At 46.3% G+C, this 23,222-nt stretch overlaps 1 protein-coding gene across 5 annotated transcripts in view; it reads right to left on the bottom strand.

Annotated features, from left to right (window-relative positions):
* Nucleotides 1-23,222, bottom strand: part of DIS3L2 (DIS3 like 3'-5' exoribonuclease 2) — a 213,082-nt gene that overhangs the window by 63,463 nt on the left and 126,397 nt on the right. For all 5 annotated transcript variants that reach the window (XM_083441955.1, XM_083441959.1, XM_083441956.1 and 2 more), the window contains 3 exons: nt 8,894-9,006; nt 2,769-2,876; nt 620-853 (listed from right to left, as the gene is read on the bottom strand). In XM_083441955.1, the coding sequence (XP_083298081.1) occupies nt 620-853; nt 2,769-2,876; nt 8,894-9,006 (455 nt within the window). The remainder of the gene's footprint in view (nt 1-619; nt 854-2,768; nt 2,877-8,893; nt 9,007-23,222) is intronic.

Genomic DNA, 23,222 nt, shown 5'->3' with positions numbered 1-23,222 from the left:
GGATTTTCCTGGGGAGAGCATTCCACAGACGGGGAGCCACTGCAGAGAAGGCAGCGCCATCCATTCTCATGTTGCCACCCTCCGGACCTCTGGGGGAGGAGGCACATGAAGGAGGGCCTCAAGAAGGTGATCTCAGGGTCCGGCAAGGTTCATATGGAAAGATGCGGTCCTCTCAACATGAGAGATAACCTTCACACACTTAGCAATGATAGCCAGCATTTATACAACGCTTTAGACAGCGCTCAAAGTGCTTCAAGATGCCTTATCAGGTGCTAATCCTGACCACAACCTCCATAAGGTAGGTCAGCATCCTTACCACAAATTGAGAAAGGCTGAATGTGGCTTGTCTTAAGGGTTACCTAGACCGATGTGGCTCCACCCCAACGCTGTTAGGCTACCTCCCATCATCCCTGGCCAGTGGCCGTGCTCGCTGAGGCTGATGGGAGCTGGAATTCAACCATTTACGGAGGGCACCGCACTTGGCGCATTCAGCACTGGTAGTATTTGCTCAGACACGCCTGCCTTCCGAGGGCCTTCCTGCAGATTCTGTTGTTAATCCCGTTTGCGGGAGCTTGCTATTGCTTAATCATCCTCGCAATAAAGCAGGGACGGGACTGACCTGGTCTAAGCGAAGAGCTCCGTCCAGGAACCGCTGCTCACGCAGCTGCTTGGCAATCTGGTGGAGGTTGAGGACTGCCTGGCGAACTTCATCTACCAAATGCCGGGGAGAGATAGCGGGGATTTCCTCTGCCGCAAACGCCTTCTCGGGGTTCTCAATCATGCTCTGGGCATGGTCATAGCTGAGCTTTGCGCAGGAGCAGATCACAGTCCGCCCAAACCACTCGTCAAGAATCTGCAATGACAAGATGGTGAACGAGGAAAAATGAGTTGGTTAGGACCTCAAGAGACACTCCAGGAAAATTCATTGCAGGAACACGTCTAGAAAAATTTGAAGGGTGTGGTTCTTACCTTGCCTTATAGACATGGCCATATGAGAGTCAGTGCGTTTCACATGACCGAAAAATCCACATTGTCCAAATAAAGTGCCTGGAACTTTACTAAGGTTGTAAGGATGACACCCCATGGTCCATTGTTCTCAATACTAGCAGTGTCTTCTCGTGTTTTCAGGCAGAAGCTTTCTTAGCCTCTGGACCTGAGACCATGAGGTCTTGTATACATTCCAAAAGGAACAGGCTAAAGGTCCCTCCCACCAATAACTAATAAGCACAGAGGATGAGATACTAAGGAAGTGAAGGGAAAAGTGGGCAGGCAGGGGGGAAAGAGAGGCAAAAAGCAGCTCACACTCTAGTGGAAATTTTCTGCTGTCCCCCTAAACGTTAGGCCATCAGCAGGAGAAAGAAGAAGCAGCCAAGCCAGTGGGAGACAAATAATTAGCTAGCTAATGAGGAACACAGTTCCTATCTTTTGCTCTGCATAGCACGGCAAGGCGCTTTTCTTCCCAGGCCCCCTCCTGCAAGCTGCTGCGGAGGAAAAATGAAGAATTGTGTTGCTGGAGACAAGCCCTAATTGCCTGCAACCATATGAACTCTCCATGAAGAGAGGCATGTGCCCTCTTAGCGCGGCACATTAAACGGCTCTTAAGCCCTTCCCTCCATCTTCTCCTCACCCTTCTTAATCCCTGGCTGTCAGGAACAGCTGCATTAAGCCAAGGTCCTCATTAATCTCGACCCGCGCCGTTACAGCTCAATGCAAGACATCTCAGAGCCATTGGAAGCATTAACATTGCCGATCTGTACATGAGCTAATTCCTTAAATCCAGGCAAATCTGCCTCAAAGGTGTTACTGCCTGGGCATGGGCACAGGCAGAGATTTCCCGTCAAGTGCAGCTCTCCAGAGCCAAGGGCAACCGGAGCACAGCCTCTGGGCAAGATGAAATAAATTTAAAAAGGAGGAGGGAGAATGAAAGCGGCTTCCAGCCCAACGCGAAAGCTGCAGAGATCTGAATTCAGGCCAGGTGAACTGGTTGGGATGTAGAGCAACCCTTTGGCTGTTCAGTTTGGGGCTGATGGGAGCTGTGGTTCAAAGAACATTGAGATGGGGGTGGTTTGTGGAAATCACAGGGATTGGAAGCAACGGAGATGCAGGCAACAGTTGTGGTATGAAGGGGTGGAGAACAACATTAATTCATGGAGGAAAGAGATCAGTCTATAGCTATTAACCAGGGTGGCTGAATAAAGTCTCCGCATTCAGAGGCAATGTGGGAAATAACTCCAGGCCTTTCTACCCTACGGTGCACCCCAAGTGTTTTTTCCTGGCTTAAATGTGTCCTTGAACACTGACTTTTGACTTTGGCCCTGCCCACCGCTGGGCAGGAGGCCCCTGGAAGATTGCATAGAGAAGAATGCAGCCCTAAGGCCTAGACGTGTCTTTGAACCCTGCAATGTATCTTTGAACACCATTTGCAGGTGTGCTGTGTGAGTTTCTGGGCTTCTTGGAGACAGCTGATTAAACCAATCAAGGTGCTTGACAAGGTGGACTTTTCAACCGACCCAACGTGGAAATTCTTAAGTTTTATGTTCCACCCAGAAATGAACCTATCTGGACCAATTTGCACACGACAGCTCTTGTGCTTCCTAACTAGCAGGAAGCCTCCGATTCAAGTCTCCCCCCTGTGATGTCAGCGCTGCCAACTCATACCTGCACACTTGATGTTGTGTTTTTTGAGCTTATCTGCTCAATCAATGGGACAATCCAAGGGGCAATGCTGAATGATATATACCTAGTCCTGCAAAGCTGCTGGGGCTTACCTTGCCTTGAGGAGTTAGCTTCCATATGACGGAGAAGGTGAGTCTGTCTGTCATAGGATTGAGACTGCACAGCTGCTCACAGAGGAGTTTGGGCAGCATGGGGATCACCTAGGAAACAAAAGTACTGTATGTGAAAATGAATTCAGTTTCCCTGAAAGCAGTATTTCAGTTTTCCACTGACACCGGTGCAAAGATTTCTGCTTGTGCAAAGAGACTTTCCTCCCTCTCTTCACCACCCCCAACTGCTCCAGAGGGTTGGAAGAAGCCCCAAGGGCAGAGTTAGGAGAGGAGCAGAATGCTTGGTTGCACAAGCAAATAAAGCCCTTGCGCCGATGGAACAATTGCCTTAGTGCTACGTTGGATTCCACCCATGAGCAATAATATTGTGCTTCTACTACTTTGCCATGCTATGTACACCGATTTTATTTTTCTTACTGTCTGCGCCATCTGTGTGGCAAATTTGCGCAGTGGCAGCCAAGAATTGGGCTTTTCCAATAACATCCTACTCTCATGTGGAATCTCCTTCCTCCAAAGGGGAGGAAAGATACGGTTCTTTGATGGCTTTTCGGGAAAGATGGAACGCACACCTCCTCTATCAGCCTTCTGGGTGACAACATTGAGCTGCTTCACGCAACACACTAAGCCAAACATTGGCTTTGGGAGACCACACAAATGAGAAGAGCCTACAGCCAATTTGCCCCACCCCCCAGTCCTTTGTGCTGCCTTGGCTTAGCATGGTCTCTGAGCTAGGACTTGTGGCTAAGCTCCCCCCTTGCTAAGCTCAAGCTGTACCTAAGGTTTGGTTTCAGGTACCACATGAACAAGGCCATTGTTCTCAGCGTTTTTTCTACAGTTGCCTTTCTGTAGTGTTGATATTACATCGTTAGCGTTTAAACTATTTCTGGTGTGATATTTTTCTCCAGTTAGGGGTTCTCTGGGTAAGAACGGGCAACAGCTGCATTTCCTGTCAGCAGGGCTCCCCATACCATTCTGGGTCAATGGCTGCATTTACACCAAGTGATGCAAAAACCTGCCGATAACGTCACCACTATTGCTAAATGAAGTAAGCATGCAGGTTACAAAAGAAAAAAAGAAAAAAACCCAGTCCCGCCAAAAAAAGTGGGGTGGAGGATGAAAAAATCCCAGGACCCTGTGTAAGTTTCACAATGCAAACATTTTCTATCTACATGCCAAGCCTTCACGGGAAAGCTCTTAAAATATTTAATCACGTTTGTGGCTTGGCACCCAATCCCTGCTCATAAATCCACTCTAATTGCCTGGCAGAGTTTGGGATAGCAGGCCTGGCTGTTGAGTCTCCAGCCAGCCGGGAAAGAAATCGCTTTTCCATATGAATCAGCAGGGCAGGCTGAACTGGAAGGTCAGGAGGGCAACAGGGTACGATAAGCTGTTCCTCTAGACACAAAAGGCCGCCAGCTGTGTTATTCCAACGGCAAGGGAGCACGTTGACAATAGGAGCCGGCCCATAACTCACAGATGTCCTACGTGAGGCCGGCCATGCCTCGGCCTGCTTAATGGGAGGTTATCCGCTTGAGAAGGGGCAGAACCCTTCAAGGATTGTCAGAAAAGCCCACCGCCAATCAAAGATGGGAGCGCTAGCTGCAAGGTATTGCAATCTCAGATAACAACAGGGAGCAAGCAGAAAGAGATTAGCAAAAAGCCCAGCTGGAGCCAAGGATGCAGCTGGAGAGCGACTCTTCGTGACCAGGAGGCACCTACTAAGACTCTTGACTGGTAAAAAGAAGAGCAGAGGAGGGAAACCTCTGCTGCCAAGGTGGGACATTTGGCTACTGATCACTTATCTAAAGTGCCCCTGATAAGGGCCAGAGCTGCGTGGTAGAACTTCTGTTTTGGATGCAGAAGGCCTCAGGTTTAATCCTGAGCATCTCCAGGTCAGGCTAGGAAACCCTAGCCTGAAGGGCAGAGTAAGGTAAAGGTAAAGGGACCCCTGACTATTAGGTCCAGTCGTGACCGACTCTGGGGTTGCGGCGCTCATCTCGCTTTATTGGCCAAGGGTGCTTGGCCAGCATGACTAAGCCGCTTCTGGCGAACCAGAGCAGCGTACGGAAACGCCCATTTACCTTCTCGCCGGAGTGGTACCTATTTATCTACTTGCACGCTGACATGCTTTCGAACTGCTAGGTTGGCAGGATCAGGGACCGAGCAACGGGAGCTCACCCCGTCACGGAGATTCGAACCACCGACCTTCTGATTGGAAAGCCCTAGGCTCTGTGGTTTAACCCACAGCACCACCCATGTAGACACTACCAAATTAGATGGACCAATGGTCTGGCTTAGTATGGCCCAATATTCCTCCGTTCGTCTACCTTCAGAGGTGAGGTAGGTGGAGACTGGGGAGAGGGCACCATTCGTGGTGGCAGCGCCCATTTGGGGAGAACTCTCCCACAGGCTTGCCTGATGCTGAAAGCAAGGTCTTTCTGAACGGCTCTTTCGCCAAGGCTTTTAAATCTCTCTGCTTAGATCCATTAAATGCTGCTGAGATAATGTTAGGTTGTCCCGCTGTTTCAACTATTATTTTGCAAGTTCCCTCTTTGCATGTTTGGGCTACAAATTGTAAACCTGGAAGCTGTGGCTGAAACTGAAGAAGGGCAGGGCATATTGTTAAAAACGCAAATAAATGAAGTTATTTGGCCACCTGCAGTGTGCCACTGAACATCCTAGCCTCTCCTTAAGGTAAGAACACAACCTGTATAGGCCAGGCTGCACACAGAGGCAGCAATCTGACAACAATTTGTGTAAACTGAAAGAGAGCACACCCACAGTTGTCGTTCCTATCACTGGTGTTGCATTTTTAGATTTACATTACAAGAAGCTTGCTTCCTACCAGATCCACCCAGCAAAGTAATGTTTTTCCTTGTTTATTTTATAAGGTTTCTTACCCATCCTTCACCGTAAGGTCCCAGCAATATAATATAATTAAAAACAAATAAAAAGTGTAACAGTTTATATACAATTTTATATAGATATAGATATAGATTTGTTTCTTGAAATAATTTCTACAGCACACCATCAGCCACAAAATTTCCTGGGTGGTTTTTAATAATAACAGCAACAATAATTTTAAAAATGCAGCATCACAAAACAATAACAAAAAAGTGAATTCTAGTAGTATTTAAACAATGAAATATTTTAAAGGGCAGAATAGAAAGGTGTTTGCTTGTCCCCCAAAATAAAACAAGGTAGGCATCAGGGAAGCCTTCATGGGGAGACAACTCTAAAGGTGGAGTTCTGCCGCAGAGAAGGCTGTCCCTCCTTCCTCCCATGCCTGGAACGGGATGGGTGGATGAGGGAGTAGGAAGAAAGTTTGCAGACGACATCAGTGCACAAAGAGGACAATATGGCTTTTGAACTGTACAATGGATCAACCCAGTTAAGTCATATCTTTGCCCTTCTGACGGGGCAGGAAGCAGATCGGGAGCAGAAGACATGGGGTGGTGGCATTTCTGAGATTCCCAAAAAGCCAAACAAAAGAGGGCTCTGCAACTATGCAGCAATGGCAGAATAAGCTCAGGGCTCTTTAAGGACTGCAGACAGTTCTCCCAGCGTTCAGAGCCCTGCCAGTTTTCAGGTGACTCTGGTCCTTTGCTAAGTCACCACCTTTCATAGCTCAGCCAGAAGAATCCATTGGGAGCTGCCCAGGGTCCTGATCTGCCTTGCCTTGCCTGGACTTGCCCTGACCTTACTGGAAGAGGATCTGGCAACTGTTATCATCTCCTCTGCAAGCCCCATGAGAACAGGATACTCATGGGGTAGGCTACACCAAGATACAGGCCCACCCAGGTTTGGACTGAGCGAGATGAGCGGGTGTCTGAACTCCACCCCCCTCTGCCCAAACCCACCAACTGCACCATACCAGCCTTGACCTCCAGTTTCCCCAAACCTCCCTCTCTCCTGATTTTGCCTTGAGCTGTTATGCTTCCAGACTCTGGGCTGGTCCTGGGATAGGAGGGCTCACGGTGTGCGTTGTAATCGAGCTCCAGGAGGGTTTGGGGGCCACCAAGTTCAAACGCAGGCCAGCCAGGGAAGGTCCATCCCCAGCGGGGAAGCCTGGAGTAGATCAAGCACGGCCAAAGGACAAAACCCCTTTTCATGGAAAGTAAAATGGAGCGCTTCCACCAAGTCCCACTGACAATCTTGTTCCCACCGCTCAACCTGGCTGCCTGCCCACACCCACTCAGTTTGAGGGCTCCTTCAGGCTTCCCAGAACAGGCCCTCCACCAGTGGCCTTTGAATCAGGTGGAGCCATGCTTGCAGCCTGATGGCTTCCATGGCTCTGAGCCCGTGGTTTAGGGAGGGGACTCAGAGACTTAATCATGGGGTGGCCTCATGCACTGAAAGACACTCAAAGGAAACAGGCAATTTGTTTATGAGCCAAGAGTTTCTGCTCAAGAGTTTCCTTTCTTTCCCTCTTACTTTCTGTATCAACACTTCCATGAATTCAAACTTCGATCACCTCTTTTGTTATTCTGCTTGAAGCTATCAAAATATCAACACCCCGACAACCTGCTGGTGTCAGAAGTGAACGTCTTGAGGCCCTTGGACTCGACATGAAGACTGGCTTCCAGTTCCGATCTTTGATCTCCATTATAAAAGAGGACCAGTAAAATATTGTAGGGATTTATGGCTGACCTTCCCCACTCAAACTACTTCACACCTAAAACAACACACAGGGACGTGCCAGAAGGGAGAAAACTGTTTAGGTTTGCCTGCTTTGTAGAACCTGATACACTCATCACTAAGCCTTGCACTTTCTCAAAACAAACCATTAGCCTTTTGCACAACTACTCCTTCTCTCCCAGACAGGCAAGTTCAAGTGAATTAGTTATGCAGATCTATTTGATTTCCTTGCAAGGTTCCCCCACCACAATGTTCAACTGGAGCTGCAACACTACCCACGTCAAGCCTGATTTTCTCCAGGGCTGCTTTCCCATGGTATTTCCACCATACTGACATTTAAGCGCTCAGAACAAAGAAGATTTGCACAGAGAAATACACATTTCTCCATTTTAAAAAAACATATTGCCTACTGAATAATTTCCTATTTTCAGCTTCTGCCTCTTGGGATAAGCACTCGGCTTGGGTGCCCTTTCCGTAACAAAGAACCATGATCAATAACTTCCATGATCAATAATCAGCAGCACACAAGCAGCTAATAGAGTTCTAAGCTGAAATATTCCATTTTATTGTGCCTCCTCCTTTGTCTCTCCCTAGTCTGAATGCAAGCTATAAGCTCCAGGCAGGTTTTATGTGATTCTATAAAGAGTCAAATACAGCAGCTCTGCAATTAATACTAAGAATAAAGGAATAAATCACTAATTAGCAAAACATGCCTATTCAGAAGCGTCACAGTGTTGCATTGCAGCAACATGGGCACCTGAAAGACGAAGACTACTTTACACAATGAACATGATTAACCTATGGACTTCACTATCATTTCTGCACCCATTGCATCGGCTACCAGTGTGTTCTGGGCCCAGTTTAAAGTGGTAGTAGTAACCACTGGTAGTAACCACTCAGGCCATAAAGGGTTTGGGACTGAGTTACCTAAAGGACCACTGGTACTCGTATAACCTGCCTGTAATCTAAGATCTGTGTCTGGGGTCCCAGTTGCATGGGTACCATGCAGTTAACGCCTGGCTTGGCATTCCAGAAGGTCTTAAAAACCGAACTTGCTGCTATTGCCTTAAGCAGGCCCAGCTGAGCGAATTCAGCTCCCATTGCAGCATCCGGTTAATGTTTCCTAGTCCGCCTGCACATTCTGTTGCTTTTATTTCTCACTGGACACCACCTTGTGGAAGGCTGGCCTCTGAAAAGCAACTGCTAAATAACACGTATAAATAAAGAGCCTGGAGGATACAAACCTGTCAATAGCTATTAACCATGACAGTTGCATGGAATTTCCCATTTGGGAGCAGTAGCCGTGCCCCCTGCCAGCTTTCTTATAAGGACGATAATAAAGCACAGGAAATGTCTCATTTCCGCCCAGTTTCTTGGCAGAAAACCATGATGTGTTTGGACTTGTGGGCAGCATCCAGAAGAACGTTATCTGCCTGTGTTTCGCTCTGGGGCACTGATGCAAATCTCACCTTCTGCACGAGGTAAACACTCGTTGCTCTCTTGCTCGCGATTTCATCCAGGGCCGTGTCCTCCTTCACAAAGTAGCTCACATCTGCAATGTGGACGCCCACTTCGAAGTTACCTGAAACGGCAGAGGGAAGGTGAAAGGTGAGAAAAGGAAGCAACAGAAAATAAAACAAATGCACGGTAATTATATTCTGCAGCTGTGAGATTCTTCAAAATGCAGGAGAACCAGATCTTCTATGGTACAAAGCTCAGGCACTGGACATTCACTACATGACCTCTTCCAGGGGCAAGTGCATCTCCCTGAATTGACTGGATGTCAGTGGTTCATTCCAGACATGAACTCTAAGACTCCTGTTACATTTGCACTGGAGGAGCAGGTAGAGGGGCTCATCTTCCAGCGTCACAACTTTTATAACTGTAGCAGGAACCCCCCCCCCCCATCATTCAGTTTGTACAAACTTCACACACACTCACACTCACACACTACATACGCTACACTTCTGTTATAAATTCATAGAAAATCAACCATACATCGGATTTGCACTGTTCCACTTTTATTTTACTCCGTGAAGGAAAGGCTACAAAATGGGGAAGGTTTGATACAGGGCGCCATAATCCCTTCACCATACCAGCACATCCACAGGAGCCCTGCCCAGTTGCTATGCCAACCCTGATGATCCCAGACAGAAGACAATCAAGATCACAAAGAACTTGCATATGGGAGTGGATTCAGCACAGATTGGAACAAAGGACAATGATCAGATCTTCCCTCAGGGGGCAGGAAACTGCGACTACCTTTTGTCTTCAGAAAATGACTCATGGGGAGGGGTAGAAGGGAACCAGCCAGGTAACAGGACACTCAGGTTACCACCACAACTCCTCCCTCAACCCCTCCTTTCTGTAATGTATGCATGATGTTTCTGGGGGTGGGTTTGACCTAGAGGTTGGGAATTTCAAAAGTTTTTATAAGGTCTTGCACACCATTTTCTGTGTCTTTCCTTTCTCCTGCAAGTGAGGGGAATACCCTGTTGCAACAGTTCAATAAAGGCCAAGCCTACAGGCTGCTGATTTGCTCCAATTTACTCTGGTTGGTGTCTTTACTTTTTGTCCAAGGGAGCCCTCGGATTTTTCCGGTAACAATATGCCTGTTGTCATTGTCCATGGAGTTTTCTTGGAAGGGATACTGGAGTGGCTTGCCAGTTCCTGCTCCAGGTGGATCACGTTTGGTCAAAACTCTCTACTATGACCTGTCCATCTTGGGTGGCCCTGCACGGCATAGCTCATAGCTTCTCTGAGTTATTCAAGCCCCTTCGCCACGACAAGGCAGTGATCCATGAAGGGACCTCATGAGAAAAGAAGACTCCCTGGAAAAGACCCTGATGTTGGGAAAGATGGAGGGCACAAAGAGAAGGGGACAACAGACGACGAGATGGTGGGACAGTGTTCTCGAAGCTACCAGCATGAGTTTGACCAAACTGCGGGAGGCTGTGGAAGACAGGAGTGCCTGGTGTGCTCTGGTCCAGGGGGTCACGAAGAGGCAGACACGACTAAATGACTAAACAACAACAAGCAGGTAGAGGAAGGAATAGAATTGACCCTAATTAGGGTTACCAGCCAACTTGGAGGAGGGACTGAGGGGAGCAAAGTGGACTTTCTTTCAGCCAAGTTGCCAGAAGAAGAAGAAGAAGGAGGAGAAGAAGAAGAAGAGGAGGAGTTTGGATTTGATATCCCGCCTTTCACTCCCTTTAAGGAGTCTCAAAGCGGCTAACATTCTCCTTTCCCTTCCTCCCCCACAACAAACACTCTGTGAGGTGAGTGGGGCTGAGAGACTTCAGCGAAGTGTGACTGGCCCAAGGTCACCCAGCAGCTGCATGTGGAGGAGCGGAGACGCGAAGCCAGTTCCCCAGATTACAAGACTACCGCTCTTAACCACTACACCACACTGGCTCTCGCCAGAAGAGAAGGATTTTCTTACTGCAAATTCTCATGCCCCGGTCTGGAGGTGGAGCCTACTTCCGACTTCCAGGAGGCAAGGTGGCCAGATGCCCTACCTTTCCAGAGAAGCTACAAACAAAACTCACAGGGATCCCACAAAACAAGGACAATTATGCAACTGCCCTCATATATCAGAGATACCTCATATTTCATCCAACAGGTAGAGGGATTAAGTACTGATAATCATGAACATTTTACTACATTGGATGCCATATATACTTCCATACCCTAGACAAGGTCCATAATTGAATACATTTTGATTTTTTGTTCCTCAGCTGATGAATCTACTCTTGAAAAAAACAACTGGATTTGATGGACATTACTTTAGAAAAGAACTATTTAACTGAAAAGAACTCAGTTTTCTTTTCAAATAAAAGGGGTCGCTATGGCTAGTTTGGTAGTGCCAAGTATTTCCAATCTGTAAATGGCTGAGCTTGAGAATGGTAGTATTTTAAACTCTGTGCATAGTCCCCCTAAGAAACATATCAGATGTTATGGATTGGAAGCCACACAGAGTGGCTGGGGAAACCCAGCCAGATGGGCGGGGTATATTAATATTATTATTATTATTATTATTATTATTATTATTATTATTATTATTAATGCCACATAGACGATATTTTCATTTTATTCTCCAAGTTATCTGAGGCTGGTGAGTTTTTTGGTTAGATAAATTCCGTTAATGATAACGTCCAATTCACTCGCCAAGTGGACCAAATAACTATTTTGTTTTCGGATGTGTTGCTGCCACAACAACATCCTTTGTGTGGCAAGGGATACTAAACCCACAGACAGAAGTTCATTATTTACATCAGGCTTCTTAAGAATAATTGACTGTATGGACACTTCTCACATTTAACAAAAGACTTCACATTTGATCAAGTTTAGAAATCTCACGCCGATCAATTTTCTCACACTTTACACAGCAGGAGTTTCCCAAAACAGATGGTTTTAGAGTCCAGGTTAAGAGCAGATAGGGTCAGCACACGATCACTCAATCCAACACTAAAAGAAGAGGGTTATTTTGGTCCTTGGACTTCAACCATGTAGCCCATAATATCAAACATATTGTATAGAAATACTGGCATATTGCTCAAGGTTTGCTAGGGTGCCAAAGGAGTTCCTTTTGTGGGATCCTGCAGAACTATCAGTTTGGCAGATAAATCAGCCAGTTCAGACATTATGCACATGAAATCTCTTGGAAATGATCAAATCAGTCACGGTTAAGTGTGGTCACTGTACACGATGTCCACAAAGTCTGGAAACGAAACAGTTTTTATCTTGTTCATATAAAAAAAAATGTTTTGAAAGCTTTTTCTAATTGCAATTCATGTTGTATTATGTGACCATGTTCAAAATTATATGTTGGTCAGATCATTAGACCTCTTAAGCTGAAGTTAACTGAACACAAGCCCAAAATTCATACTAGAAACCCCATTAACCATGCATTTTCTGGAATGTCATCACAGGACTTCTGGTTATTATTATCTTTTGCTCTAGAAAGAATTCATCCCAGTCCATAAAAAAGATTATCTTTGGACTTGCTACTTTCCCAATGAGAAGTATTTTGGATACACAAGTTAATTCCAGGTCCTCTGGTGGTTTAAATGACAAAATGGATTTAAGTGTATTTCTACGACCGTTTAATAAATGATTTCTTTTTAAAATAGTAGCTCTACTCATAAGTAATTGTTCCACTCAAGTCTAATGGCCATTTCTGAGATTCACATCTGTAGGTGGTACATGGATTGGCAGCCAATTTCCATCCCCCTTCATAAGACCTCAGTTATATTTTATTTTGCTCATTGAAGCAAGTTTTCTTTTTAAAGCAGTAACACAGCTACCTCTTTTTTATATTTTGAAACTTTACCTTTGGATGGTAGGCTTTCATTTTTATATCATACAAACTTTGTATGCAAGAAAGATTCACAAAAGCTATGCAACCTTTATGCTACAGTCTCTGGGTGTTATTGCGTTATATTTTTTACCTGGCGCAGGGACTAGTGTTGCTGTAAGATTTTCACACCTTCCCCCCCCCCCCCAAAATCATCCCCAAATCTACTATGCAGGGTCAGGGGAGACCCAGAGCAGATTTAGGGGGTGCACAAGGGGGAAAAGCGGAATGATATTTTGGGTAAAAACCTGTGAGCAGGTGGCTTGTGTACCTGCTCTGTCTGCTGTCCAGGTTCAGTGTTTTTCAAATTTGACACCCAGCTGTTTTTGGACTGCAACTCCCATCTTCCCTGACCATGGGTCCTGCTAGCTATGGATGATGGGAGTTGTAGTCCAAAAACCGATGGCGACCCAAATTTGAGAAACACTGCCTGTTGATGGGCATCTCCAAGACCTCTGTTGTGTTCTTTATCCTTAAACCAGATCTAGACAGATACACAATTAAAAAATAAAAGCAAAAACATTCTAAAACAATCTGAAAACAATTGCAATTTCTTTAAAAAAAAGTTTAAAAGCAGTTATTGTTAAAAACATTCTTCCATCTAATTATCTTTGGGGTTGCCAAGCACATTTCTGTTTGTCTCAGGGTCCGAGTCCTGGCCAGGTAGAATTTTAGTGCCCTCTTAAATAAGTGTCTGATTGGAACCTGTGTTCCAGATTCTAGCGAAAAGCAGCACAAACTAACCTTGAAGGCCAGAGCAACAAGGAATCTTCCTAAGGGAAGACCAAAAGAGCTGACCTTAGCACCACCTTATCCTTAGGAAACTCAACAGGGGCGGAAGCCAGGTCAGCAATAACTCACACGGTGTCAGTGAAATTAACCCTTTATTCAGAGATAAAATTACGAACGTTTGAGGTTATCAGATTGAATGTAAAAGAATGTTATTATAAAAATGACAATGTTAAAGAAAGTATATTTAGTAAGACATAGGGAAATGTAAGGATAAATAAGACAATAACATTAATCTGAACCAAAGATACGCCAGAGGGAAAGAGTTTACTACCAGAATATAAGACCTAGAATACAGAGTGGGAAGGCATGGGGAAGTCGCAGACTTAAGTTAATGCTGAAGAATACAATGACACAATATTTGTTTTTAATTCTTTTATTCTTACCTTTTTCATTTTTCTTTTTGTCTTTGTACAATGTATGTATTGTTTTTCTTTCGCTATTTTCTTTTTGATGTGTTTGTTGATTTGTTTTTTGTTTGTTTATTGAATGTGGAAAATAAAATATTATTTTAAAAAAAAATATAACCCTTTATTCAGAGAAACAAACAGCTCGGGAGGCCAGGCCTAGTGGGTACAGCAACTGTTCCCGGGAGATCTTGCTGCAATGAGAGCGTCGCAAGGACTGGAGGTCCCTGTCTTCCTGCAGCTCTCTAACTCTCCTCCTTCCCCAGTTCCTTCCCAAGCAATCAGCGCTGAGAAGAACAAAAAAACCCACCCTCATCCTCATTAGAATGGCCTGCTGAGAGAATAATTAAAAATGTGCAAGGGGAAAGAAGGAACCCCCATCCCACGGCAAGGGATGCATACCACAACTCTTCAGAAACGGCCTCCTCCCAGTGTTATCACAGGCTCTGAAAGCTCTTCCACCGGGAGGCTGGCGGGTCAAGCCTAAAACTACTTAGATGGTAAGCCTTAGACCAACAGCGAGAATATTGCAAGCGACGGGAGCCAAACAGTTGCAGGAGGCGAGGGGAAAAGACACCCCTTTTGAAGTCTATATTCTAATATACCGACCCTACAGGACAAATATTGGTGGAAGGAAAAGGAGGGCGTCATTACATCATGGCGTTAATCGCAGCCTAATCCGATATCCAGGCTCTTGCAGATGTGAACTCTCTGCCCCAAACCGAATGTTGACAAACCGAGAGGGATCCCGTTACGTGTGATAACACAACGGGGAAGCCGCCAAGGAAAACAACACTGAGCAAGAGTTCGTTTCGCGCTTGGGGTTCCCATCCCAGGTTCTTAAAGCGAGGGGGCAGCCTAACGCCTCCTGATTCCCACCCCACCCTTCACACTTGACCTCAAAGTGGCAGATCATCTGCCTTGCATTAAGAGGGTCCCAGCTGCAATCCCCAGAACTCTCCAGGTAGGGTTGGGAGAGACTTCTGCCTGAAATCCTACAGAACTACTTCTGACCACTGTAGACCAGAACCTTCCAAACTGTGTGCCGCAACACGTTGGTGTGAACACTTCCCATGCTCCTCTCGGGGCTGGAAAGGGGTTAGTTATACCTCCAGTTTGCTAGTAAAACCGAATTAAAGGTAAAGGTACCCCTGCCCACACGGGCCAGTCTTGACAGACTCTAGGGTTGTGCGCCCATCTCACTCAAAGAGGCCGGGGGCCAGCGCTGTCCGAAGACACTTCCGGGTCATGTGGCCAGCGTGACATCGCTGCTCTGGCGAGCCAGAGCCGCACACGGAAACGCCGTTTACCTTCCCGCTAGTAAGCAGTCCCTATTTATCTACTTGCACCCGGGAGTGCTTTCGAACTGCTAGGTTGGCAGGCGCTGGGACTGAACAACGGGAGCGCACCCCGCCACGGGGATTCGAACCGCCGACCTCTTGATCGGCAAGCCCTAGGTGCTGAGGCTTTAACCCACAGCGCCACCCGCGTCCCTAAAACCGAATTAAAACTGGATAAAAAGTGTGTCATTCATATGAAAAGTTTGGAAAGCTCTGCTATAGATAATACTGATCGAGACGGGCCAGTGGTCTGACTCAATATAAGGCAGGCTTCCTAAGTGTCTATGTTTGCACCACATTCCATTATTATTAGTAGTAGCAGTAGTAGTAGTAGCAGCAGCAGCAGTTGTACCCAGCCCATTTGACTGGGTTGCTCCAGCCACTCTGGGCAGCTTCCAGCATACAGAAACACATACTAAAACATTAAATCTTAAAAACTTCCCTATACAGAGCTGCCTTCAAATGTTTTCTAAATGTTATATAATTACTCATGTCCTTAACATCTGATGGGAGGGCGTTCCACATGGAGGGCGCCACTACCAAGAAGGCCCTCTGCCTGGTTCCCTGTAGTTTCACTTCCTGAAGTGCGGGAACTGCCAGAAAGCCCTTGGTGCTGGATCTCAGTGTCCGGGCTGAACAATCAATCGCATCAATACAGTAAATCTGACCCAACTATCTCAGTGAATTAAAACCTGAGCCAAACTCCTTATAAAATACCACAAACCTCTTGAGAATACCATATCTGATTCCAATCCCTCTATCAGCTCCCACTTCAGCACATAGTTACTACTTTTATCATTTGCCTAATTTTTAAATCATCTTTTTACGGGGTTTTATAATCGAGGATCATGGGAATAATAAATGATACAAATAAACATGCCATCTCATTTGCCTGATTAGCCCCAAAGCCCAACCAATCATGAATCACATAACGAATGGAATGCCATTATGATTCTTCTAAATTCACCAAATTTGGTCACACGATGACATCACAGAAGAAAAATCAGCTGAGAGCAAGAGCAATGCCTCCTGGATTATTCACATGGGTAATCTCAACCATAATTCAACTTTTGAATTATGGTGCTGGAGGAGACTCTTGAGAGTCCCATGGACTGCAAGAAGATCAAACCTCTCCATTCTGAAGGAAATCAGCCCTGAGTGCTCACTGGAAGAACAGATCCTGAAGCTGAGGCTCCAATACTTTGGCCACCTCATGAGAAGAGAAGACTCCCTGGAAAAGACCCTGATGTTGGGAAAGATGGAGGGCACAAGGAGAAGGGGGCGACAGAGGACGAGATGGTGGGACAGTGTTCTCAAAGCTACCAGTTTGACCAAACTGCGGGAGGCAGTGGAAGACAGGTGGGCCTGGCGTGCTCTGGTCCATGGCGACTAAACAACAACAATCTCAACCAATCAAAGACCACAGAATGAACAAGGTGGCATCCTTAAGGGAAAACAAACTGCTGAGAGACAGCAAAAGGAGGCAATGGAAAGAATAGGCCAAACATCTTCACAGTCACTGCTGAAAATGTTTCAATGTTCCCTCAACACTGCCAAAAACACGCCCCCCAAACAGTAAGCAGTTTTGGCTTAGCCCTAATCAACTCCGATGTCATATGTAAACTCGCAGTGATTGAAGTTAAAAATGGCACCCATCCATTGGAACAGTTTCTTCCCATGTTACACATGGTTATACAAAGGGCTTGTTGAGATCTGAAAAAAGAATCTAATGGGTTTGAACCCATTCCAGGATGCTGTGCGTAACCCCAACCCTATGTGGCAACTGAAGGAGGAATGATTTATACAACACACCTATGAGAAGAGTTTAAAGCAAGCTGGGATTTCAACTTCTCCACTGATGACCTCACCTCCCCGAACAAAAACAGCCCAGAGAACTCAATTTTCCTTTATTACCAAAGAAATAATAATAATAAAACAGGATGAAGAAAGAGAGGGAGGAAGGGTCTGCAAGTACTCAGTAAAAGCTGCCAACGCAGCAATTTGAATCAAGTGTTCACTCTGGAATGGGGAAACTGGAGTTTAAGTTTGTGTGAACAGCAGGAGCAGGAAGAGCAGGAGAGATACCCTGGTGGCAAGTTCACATTCACTTTCCTAAGCAACTTTTTCAACATCCAGATTAAAACAAGGAAAGAGAAAATTAGCCAGTTCTGTGAGAACAGATCCTGGCGCTGGGAGGTATTACAGTGGTACCTCGGGATGCAAACAGGATCCGTTCTGGAGCCCCATTCACATCCTGAATGGAACGTAAGATGCAACGGCGCGTCTACACGTGTGCGGATCGCGTTTTGCTGCTTCCACGCATGTGCGTGATGTCCTTTTGAGCGTCTGCGCATGCGCGAGCAGCGAAACCCAGAAGTAATGCGCTCCGTTTCTTCTGGGTTGCGCAACCTGAAAGCGTTCAACGTGGAGCACATTCAACCCGAGGTATGACTGTACATCCAGCAGGTCTATGAGATGCAGTGCTCTGAAAGCAGCTTGAAAGACTTATCACCACTACGGAGTACGTAAGATAATCTAACCCTATTTTAAGCCCTATTTCAAGATCTGAGCCATGCTACAAGGCATGAAACAGGGATGCCATCAAGACAGAGACTTGGTTTTCCAAGGCTAACTTTAATCTCTGTTGACAAGGAATGGCTGTCGCTCAACGGTAAAGCAAGAATTCTCCTGAAAGCATTCAAGCACACCTCAACTTTTCTCATATGGAGTTGGGGCCAATTCATCCTCAAAGCTAGCTATGTTTATTTATCACTTCTATAGCTGCTGAAGGCATTCACCGAGGTACCCAGAGTTTGCCAGTAGGAGACCATGGGCCCCTGAAATCAGCTGGCGTTTTGAAGGCCGGCAGCCCGGTCCCTCTTCAGGCCAAAAACCATGCCAATTCATTGTTCAGGGCTTTATTTGGCTTACATAAACCTTCCTTGCCTGGCCTGGGGGCATTCTGGTTTTCGCGAAGTGCCAAGGAGCGGAACGTGAATTGGCGGCTTTGTTTACCAGACCACGGTAAAACTGAATGTCATAGAAGGCAGATTCAGCCAAGGGACATGGAAGAAGGCAAGCCCATTCCATCCACTCAGTGTTTCTCCCCCCAACTGAACTCAACAGTTACCAACTTCCCCCGCCCATCACTCCTTTTGACATGAAACACTGGAGAAAAACACAGCGAGAACAAAACACCCAAAGAGAACCCAATTTTCTCAGAGTTTCATAATCTCCCGGGGTGAGCCTCCAAAACAAAGAATGGGGGGGGGGTGTTTAGAAAAGGTCAGTCTCCCCAGGGCTTCCCACCAACCTGACCATCAAAAACACACTTCCTCATATCATCTCAAGGACAGGTTCCAATATATTTTGCTTGGTGCGGAAGACCAAATGGCACCTTCTCCATTTCGCATGCAGAAACGGATCGGAGGCGCAGCTGAATCTCACTTCCACACCGGGGGTGGAATAGCATCCTCCATCCAGCACACCTGAGGACCACAGAGCTCTATCCTCCAGCGCCCCTGAATCTAATGCCCGAGACAGCTCTCTACCCAATGGTTGGGCCGGCCTTGCTCTAAATGGATGGGAAAATGGAGGTCTCTTTTTTCACCCAAGGAGGGCTCACTAGGAAAACATGTTCAGAGGAGGCTCCAGGAGCTCCATCTCCTTGCTCCAGTACACCCCCCCCCTCAAGCAGTCCACTGAAAGCACATGGAGGTGGCCACAGAATTCCCAAGCCTAACCACACATACAATGAAGCTTCTCAGTAACAGATCTCAGTTTGCAGATACCAGGAAACACCTTTCTCTGAGTGATTCCCCGTCAAATCTGACAATTTGTACCTGGGTGGGCAAACAGCCTTATAGCAGGTTAGCTTCTTCTGTTCTTTTGATGAAGGGCAGATAAATAATGTTCATAACTAACAGAGGTATACGTGGGTAAGTCGCTCTGGAGTTTTGCTGTGAAGCAGTGTCAATTTTTCTATTTATTTAGAAGTTTGCACACTAGTATGTGCAAGCATCTGCACAACTCCGCCTCAAAAAGCAGAGTGCAAAAGAGGATGCAATCTGAAATACCCCATCTCCTCCCACTTCGGCCTGGATTAACACAAAAAATGGGCCTCTTAGGAATCACTTTTGCATGCTCACACACAGGCGTGTCACCAATTTTTCTGCACACGCACGCGCACACAGACACTGAATGACGACCCAGGGTCAACATGGCTTCTGACTGTCCCCTGATCCCCAGAGTGGATCTTTGAGAGGTATGTGGAACTAGATCGGGGGGGGGGGGGGCGAGAGATGCAGTAGGGCTGGGATCAGCCATACACACTGTGTGTGAGTGCAAAGGCTTCCTCCTTGTCCGCGCAGCGCTGCACAGCCCAGCTGATGATCAGCAGCACACCAAATGGAAAGTCACCAAATAGCAGAAATGAAAGTGGAGCTGAGGACCGTGCCTTCGAAATACGCATTTTCAAAGTTTTCCATGAGGCACTGGAAGCCTCTGAAGTGGGAGTTGTACTGGGGGGGGGGGGAGGAAGCCCCAACGCCGTGCATTACAAAATTAAAAGCCTGATAGGGTTACGTGCGTGTTTTGTCTGCAGCAGCTAATAAATCATGCATCCAGACTCCTAAATCCCATTATGAAGCAGCATTAAGACATACACTTCACATTGCAAAACAAGAGGTGTATGGTTGCTCCGGCTCTATTCGCCAGCACCTTAAGCCTGACAAATAATTTAGATGTGGGACAGGCCTGGCCTTTCAAGCCTCTGCAGAGAGTGATTTCCACATGCTCCAGCCAGCTCAAAAGCATGGGTGCCAAGTGGACATAGGTAGAGCATATGGCTGAGGAACACACAGGATATGAGGTACCCTGCTGTGAGCACAGAAGTGAGGTGCACAGACTTGTTCTAAGGATGGGTGCTGAACATCCGGATGCTGGCATTAGCCAGGCTGCAGGATGCTTTAGCCAGATCGCTGCTCTGTAAAAGATGTCACAGGCTTATGAAGTTGCGGCGCTCAGGACATGGGCTGCTTCAGAAATGCCCAGCGATGCTTCCAGGTTGCCATGAATGAAAATGTAAGCAGCAACTTCACTCTCCCACATTGGCACTAACTAGCCTCTCCTTTCTGAGATAGCCCCTGTATCCAAAGAGAAATCACTCAGACCATGAGCCCCTCTAGGGCAAAACAATCCTGCTCCCTTTCCCTAAGAAGGAGCAGATGCTCAGCACATACTTGGCTGCTACCAAGTCCGACACCTCCCATGCCCCACACCATGTTCAAACTGACTTGGGGGAGGTATATCCCGAGTTTTGACTATTCTGTGTAAAAACTCCCTCTTTTTCACATTTTTCCAGCAATCAGAGCATCCTTGAAATGTATGCGCTCTAAATTTAAATGTTCTGGGTGGCTTGGAACTATCTTAACCATTTTGTGGTACGCTTTGGGTCCCTGATTTTGAGGGAGGGGAAAACACAAATACCCCAATTTTGAGATTTTTCTGGCAACTGGGCCATTCTGGGCTGCGCATGAGAACGCAGGACGTTGCCTGAGGCCATCTGTGCAGCACTGCTCATTCCGCCAAGCTTCCTTTAGAGACTAATCCACGTTCCCTCCGTGGACCACAGGATGCTTGTTTCACTTGTCTCCCACCTGCACCTATCCCACTTCAACCCAGAGCTCTCTCACCTGAAACTCCTGTTCTGTTCCTGCCCTAAACTATTAAACTGCCTCATTCAGCCTTGCCCTCAGCCTCTCCTCAGGCCTCTTTCCCAACACAAGGCTGCGAAGTTCAAAATAAAAAACCTCGCAGAAAGAAGACAAGCAGCTAAGAAAGCCATATCCAAGAGGCAAGAGTGCTTCTGTTAAGATCAGATTTCTGTGTGTGTGTGAGAGAGAGATAGAGAGAGAGAGAGAGAGAGAGAGAGAGAGAGAGAGAGAATATGACAGCTCTGACAAGGGGAGAACATTTTGAATTTGGCTGATGCTAGAAGCCCCCACTCAACATCAAGGCTCTCAGCCAAAGAGATGAAGAGAGAAAGGACAATTTCTGGCAAATCACACCTCAAGCTGTTTTTATGACTATTCCATGCTCCATTCAAGAGGGCTAATTCTACCAGGAAATTAATACTCATTGGATTTACAGAGATGGGAAGTGGCACCCAACAGCCTTCGCAAATTGGAATCCTTCTGGGTGTAGAGGAAGTTAATCCTGTTCCTGGAAGGAAAGCCCTGGGGTCGGGAGGGTGCAAGTCCTCTTTGACGTGTCTCCATTGAACACTGCTAAGGTCGTGCATGTTGCTTGGTCTTTGGCCTCTGGAGATGTTCCAGGATGCAGGGCGCCAGATGTGAAACGAGTTCTTAGCTCAAATAATATTTCAGTAAAAGAGGAGGACAAGAAGGTCTCCTTGAAACTCTGAGAACCTCCCTGGAAACTTTTGCTCTGATTTGGTTTCGCAGTCTCTGGAGGAGAAGACACATTAGCGCCTCTGGTCCAGGGGTAAAGCGACTGTGTCCTGGCTCTCACCCTCAGACACCATATTCAGACTTATGGCTCGAGGAAACCCAAAATCTTTACTCAAGAAATAAGCACACTGTTAATTTGGGGGAAAGATATACAATGAGCTTAAGAAAATGTTCCAATTAACATTTGAAAAAAAGCCCGAAGCTTTCTTGTTCAGGATTGTAGGAAAAGACCTGCCAAGGAAACTAAAAAACATTTTCATGTATGCAACAATGGCGACGAGAGTCTTAATAGCACAAGGATGGAAGAATGAGGAAATCCTGACTAAAGAACTGTGGCAAGAGAAATTGATGGACTATGTGGAACTGGCAAAACTGACACATAAACTACGTGACAAGGATAACTGGAACTTTAAAGAAGAACAGGAGCCTTTTACGAAGTACCGTATTTTTTGCTCTATAAGACTCACTTTTTCCCTTCTAAAAAGTAAGGGGAAATGTGTGTGCGTCTTATGGAGCGAATGGAGGCTGCGCAGCTATCCCAGAAGCCAGAAAAACAAGAGGGATTGCTGCTTTCACTGTGAAACAATCCCTCTTGCTGTTCTGGCTTCTGAGATTCAGAATATTTTTTTTCTTGTTTTCCTCCTCCAAAAACTATCAGTCTTGTGGTCTGATGCGTCTTATAGAGTGAAAAATACGGTATTTAAAGAAACAACAAAATCAACTGGACTCCTTGGCAGGTTTTGAATAAACACTCACAGATTCTTTATTGGTAACATACAGATAGACAAATTGAGGATCTTTACATTTTTATAACATGAAGAGAATAACATGTGCGGAGAAACCAGAGAGAGGACCTGAGGGAAGTCTCAGGGAGGGGTGGGAGGGTGGGTTTTTTCTTTTTTAGGGGGGGGAATGGGGGGAAATGTGGATGATGTATTTTTGATAAATTGTTATGTTGAAACCCCTAATAAAAAATACCTTTAAAAAGGAGAAAAGAAATAAGAAATAAGCACACTGTTTCAGCATCAGTACACCTCTGCTTGGGGCAGCGGGGGAGCAGGGAGTTCAGAGACCAGGGGTGGCAGCAGTGCCTACCCAGAGGATTCTCAAAGAGAGGAGGCTGAGGGAACACTCCACAAGGGAAGGTGTTCAAAAGAGGGTGAGGGGCTGCCAGCTCTGGAGGCAAGGGGGGGACCTAACTGGGCTCCTGAGCCCCACAGGGGTGCCGCCGAAAGAAGGTAGTTGGTCAAGGGAGCTGTGGACTCTCAAAAAGGTTGAAAACCTCTGATCTAAGTTGTCACAGATTCCAGTCCCAGCTTTTCCAGGTTTCAAGGATGGAAAGTGAAACCCAGTATTAACACTGGTAACCAGAACCAACACCATTCCAGGGCTAAATGGTGAATTGGCCTTTCACGGCAGCCTCCCAAGACATTCCT

This window comes from Podarcis tiliguerta (assembly GCF_965153285.1).
Source record: "Podarcis tiliguerta genome assembly, chromosome: 5".
In the NCBI taxonomy this organism is placed as follows: Eukaryota; Metazoa; Chordata; class Lepidosauria; order Squamata; family Lacertidae; genus Podarcis; species Podarcis tiliguerta.
Note: the sequence above shows the minus strand (reverse complement) of the source record. Positions and strands in the feature narration are given on the sequence as shown.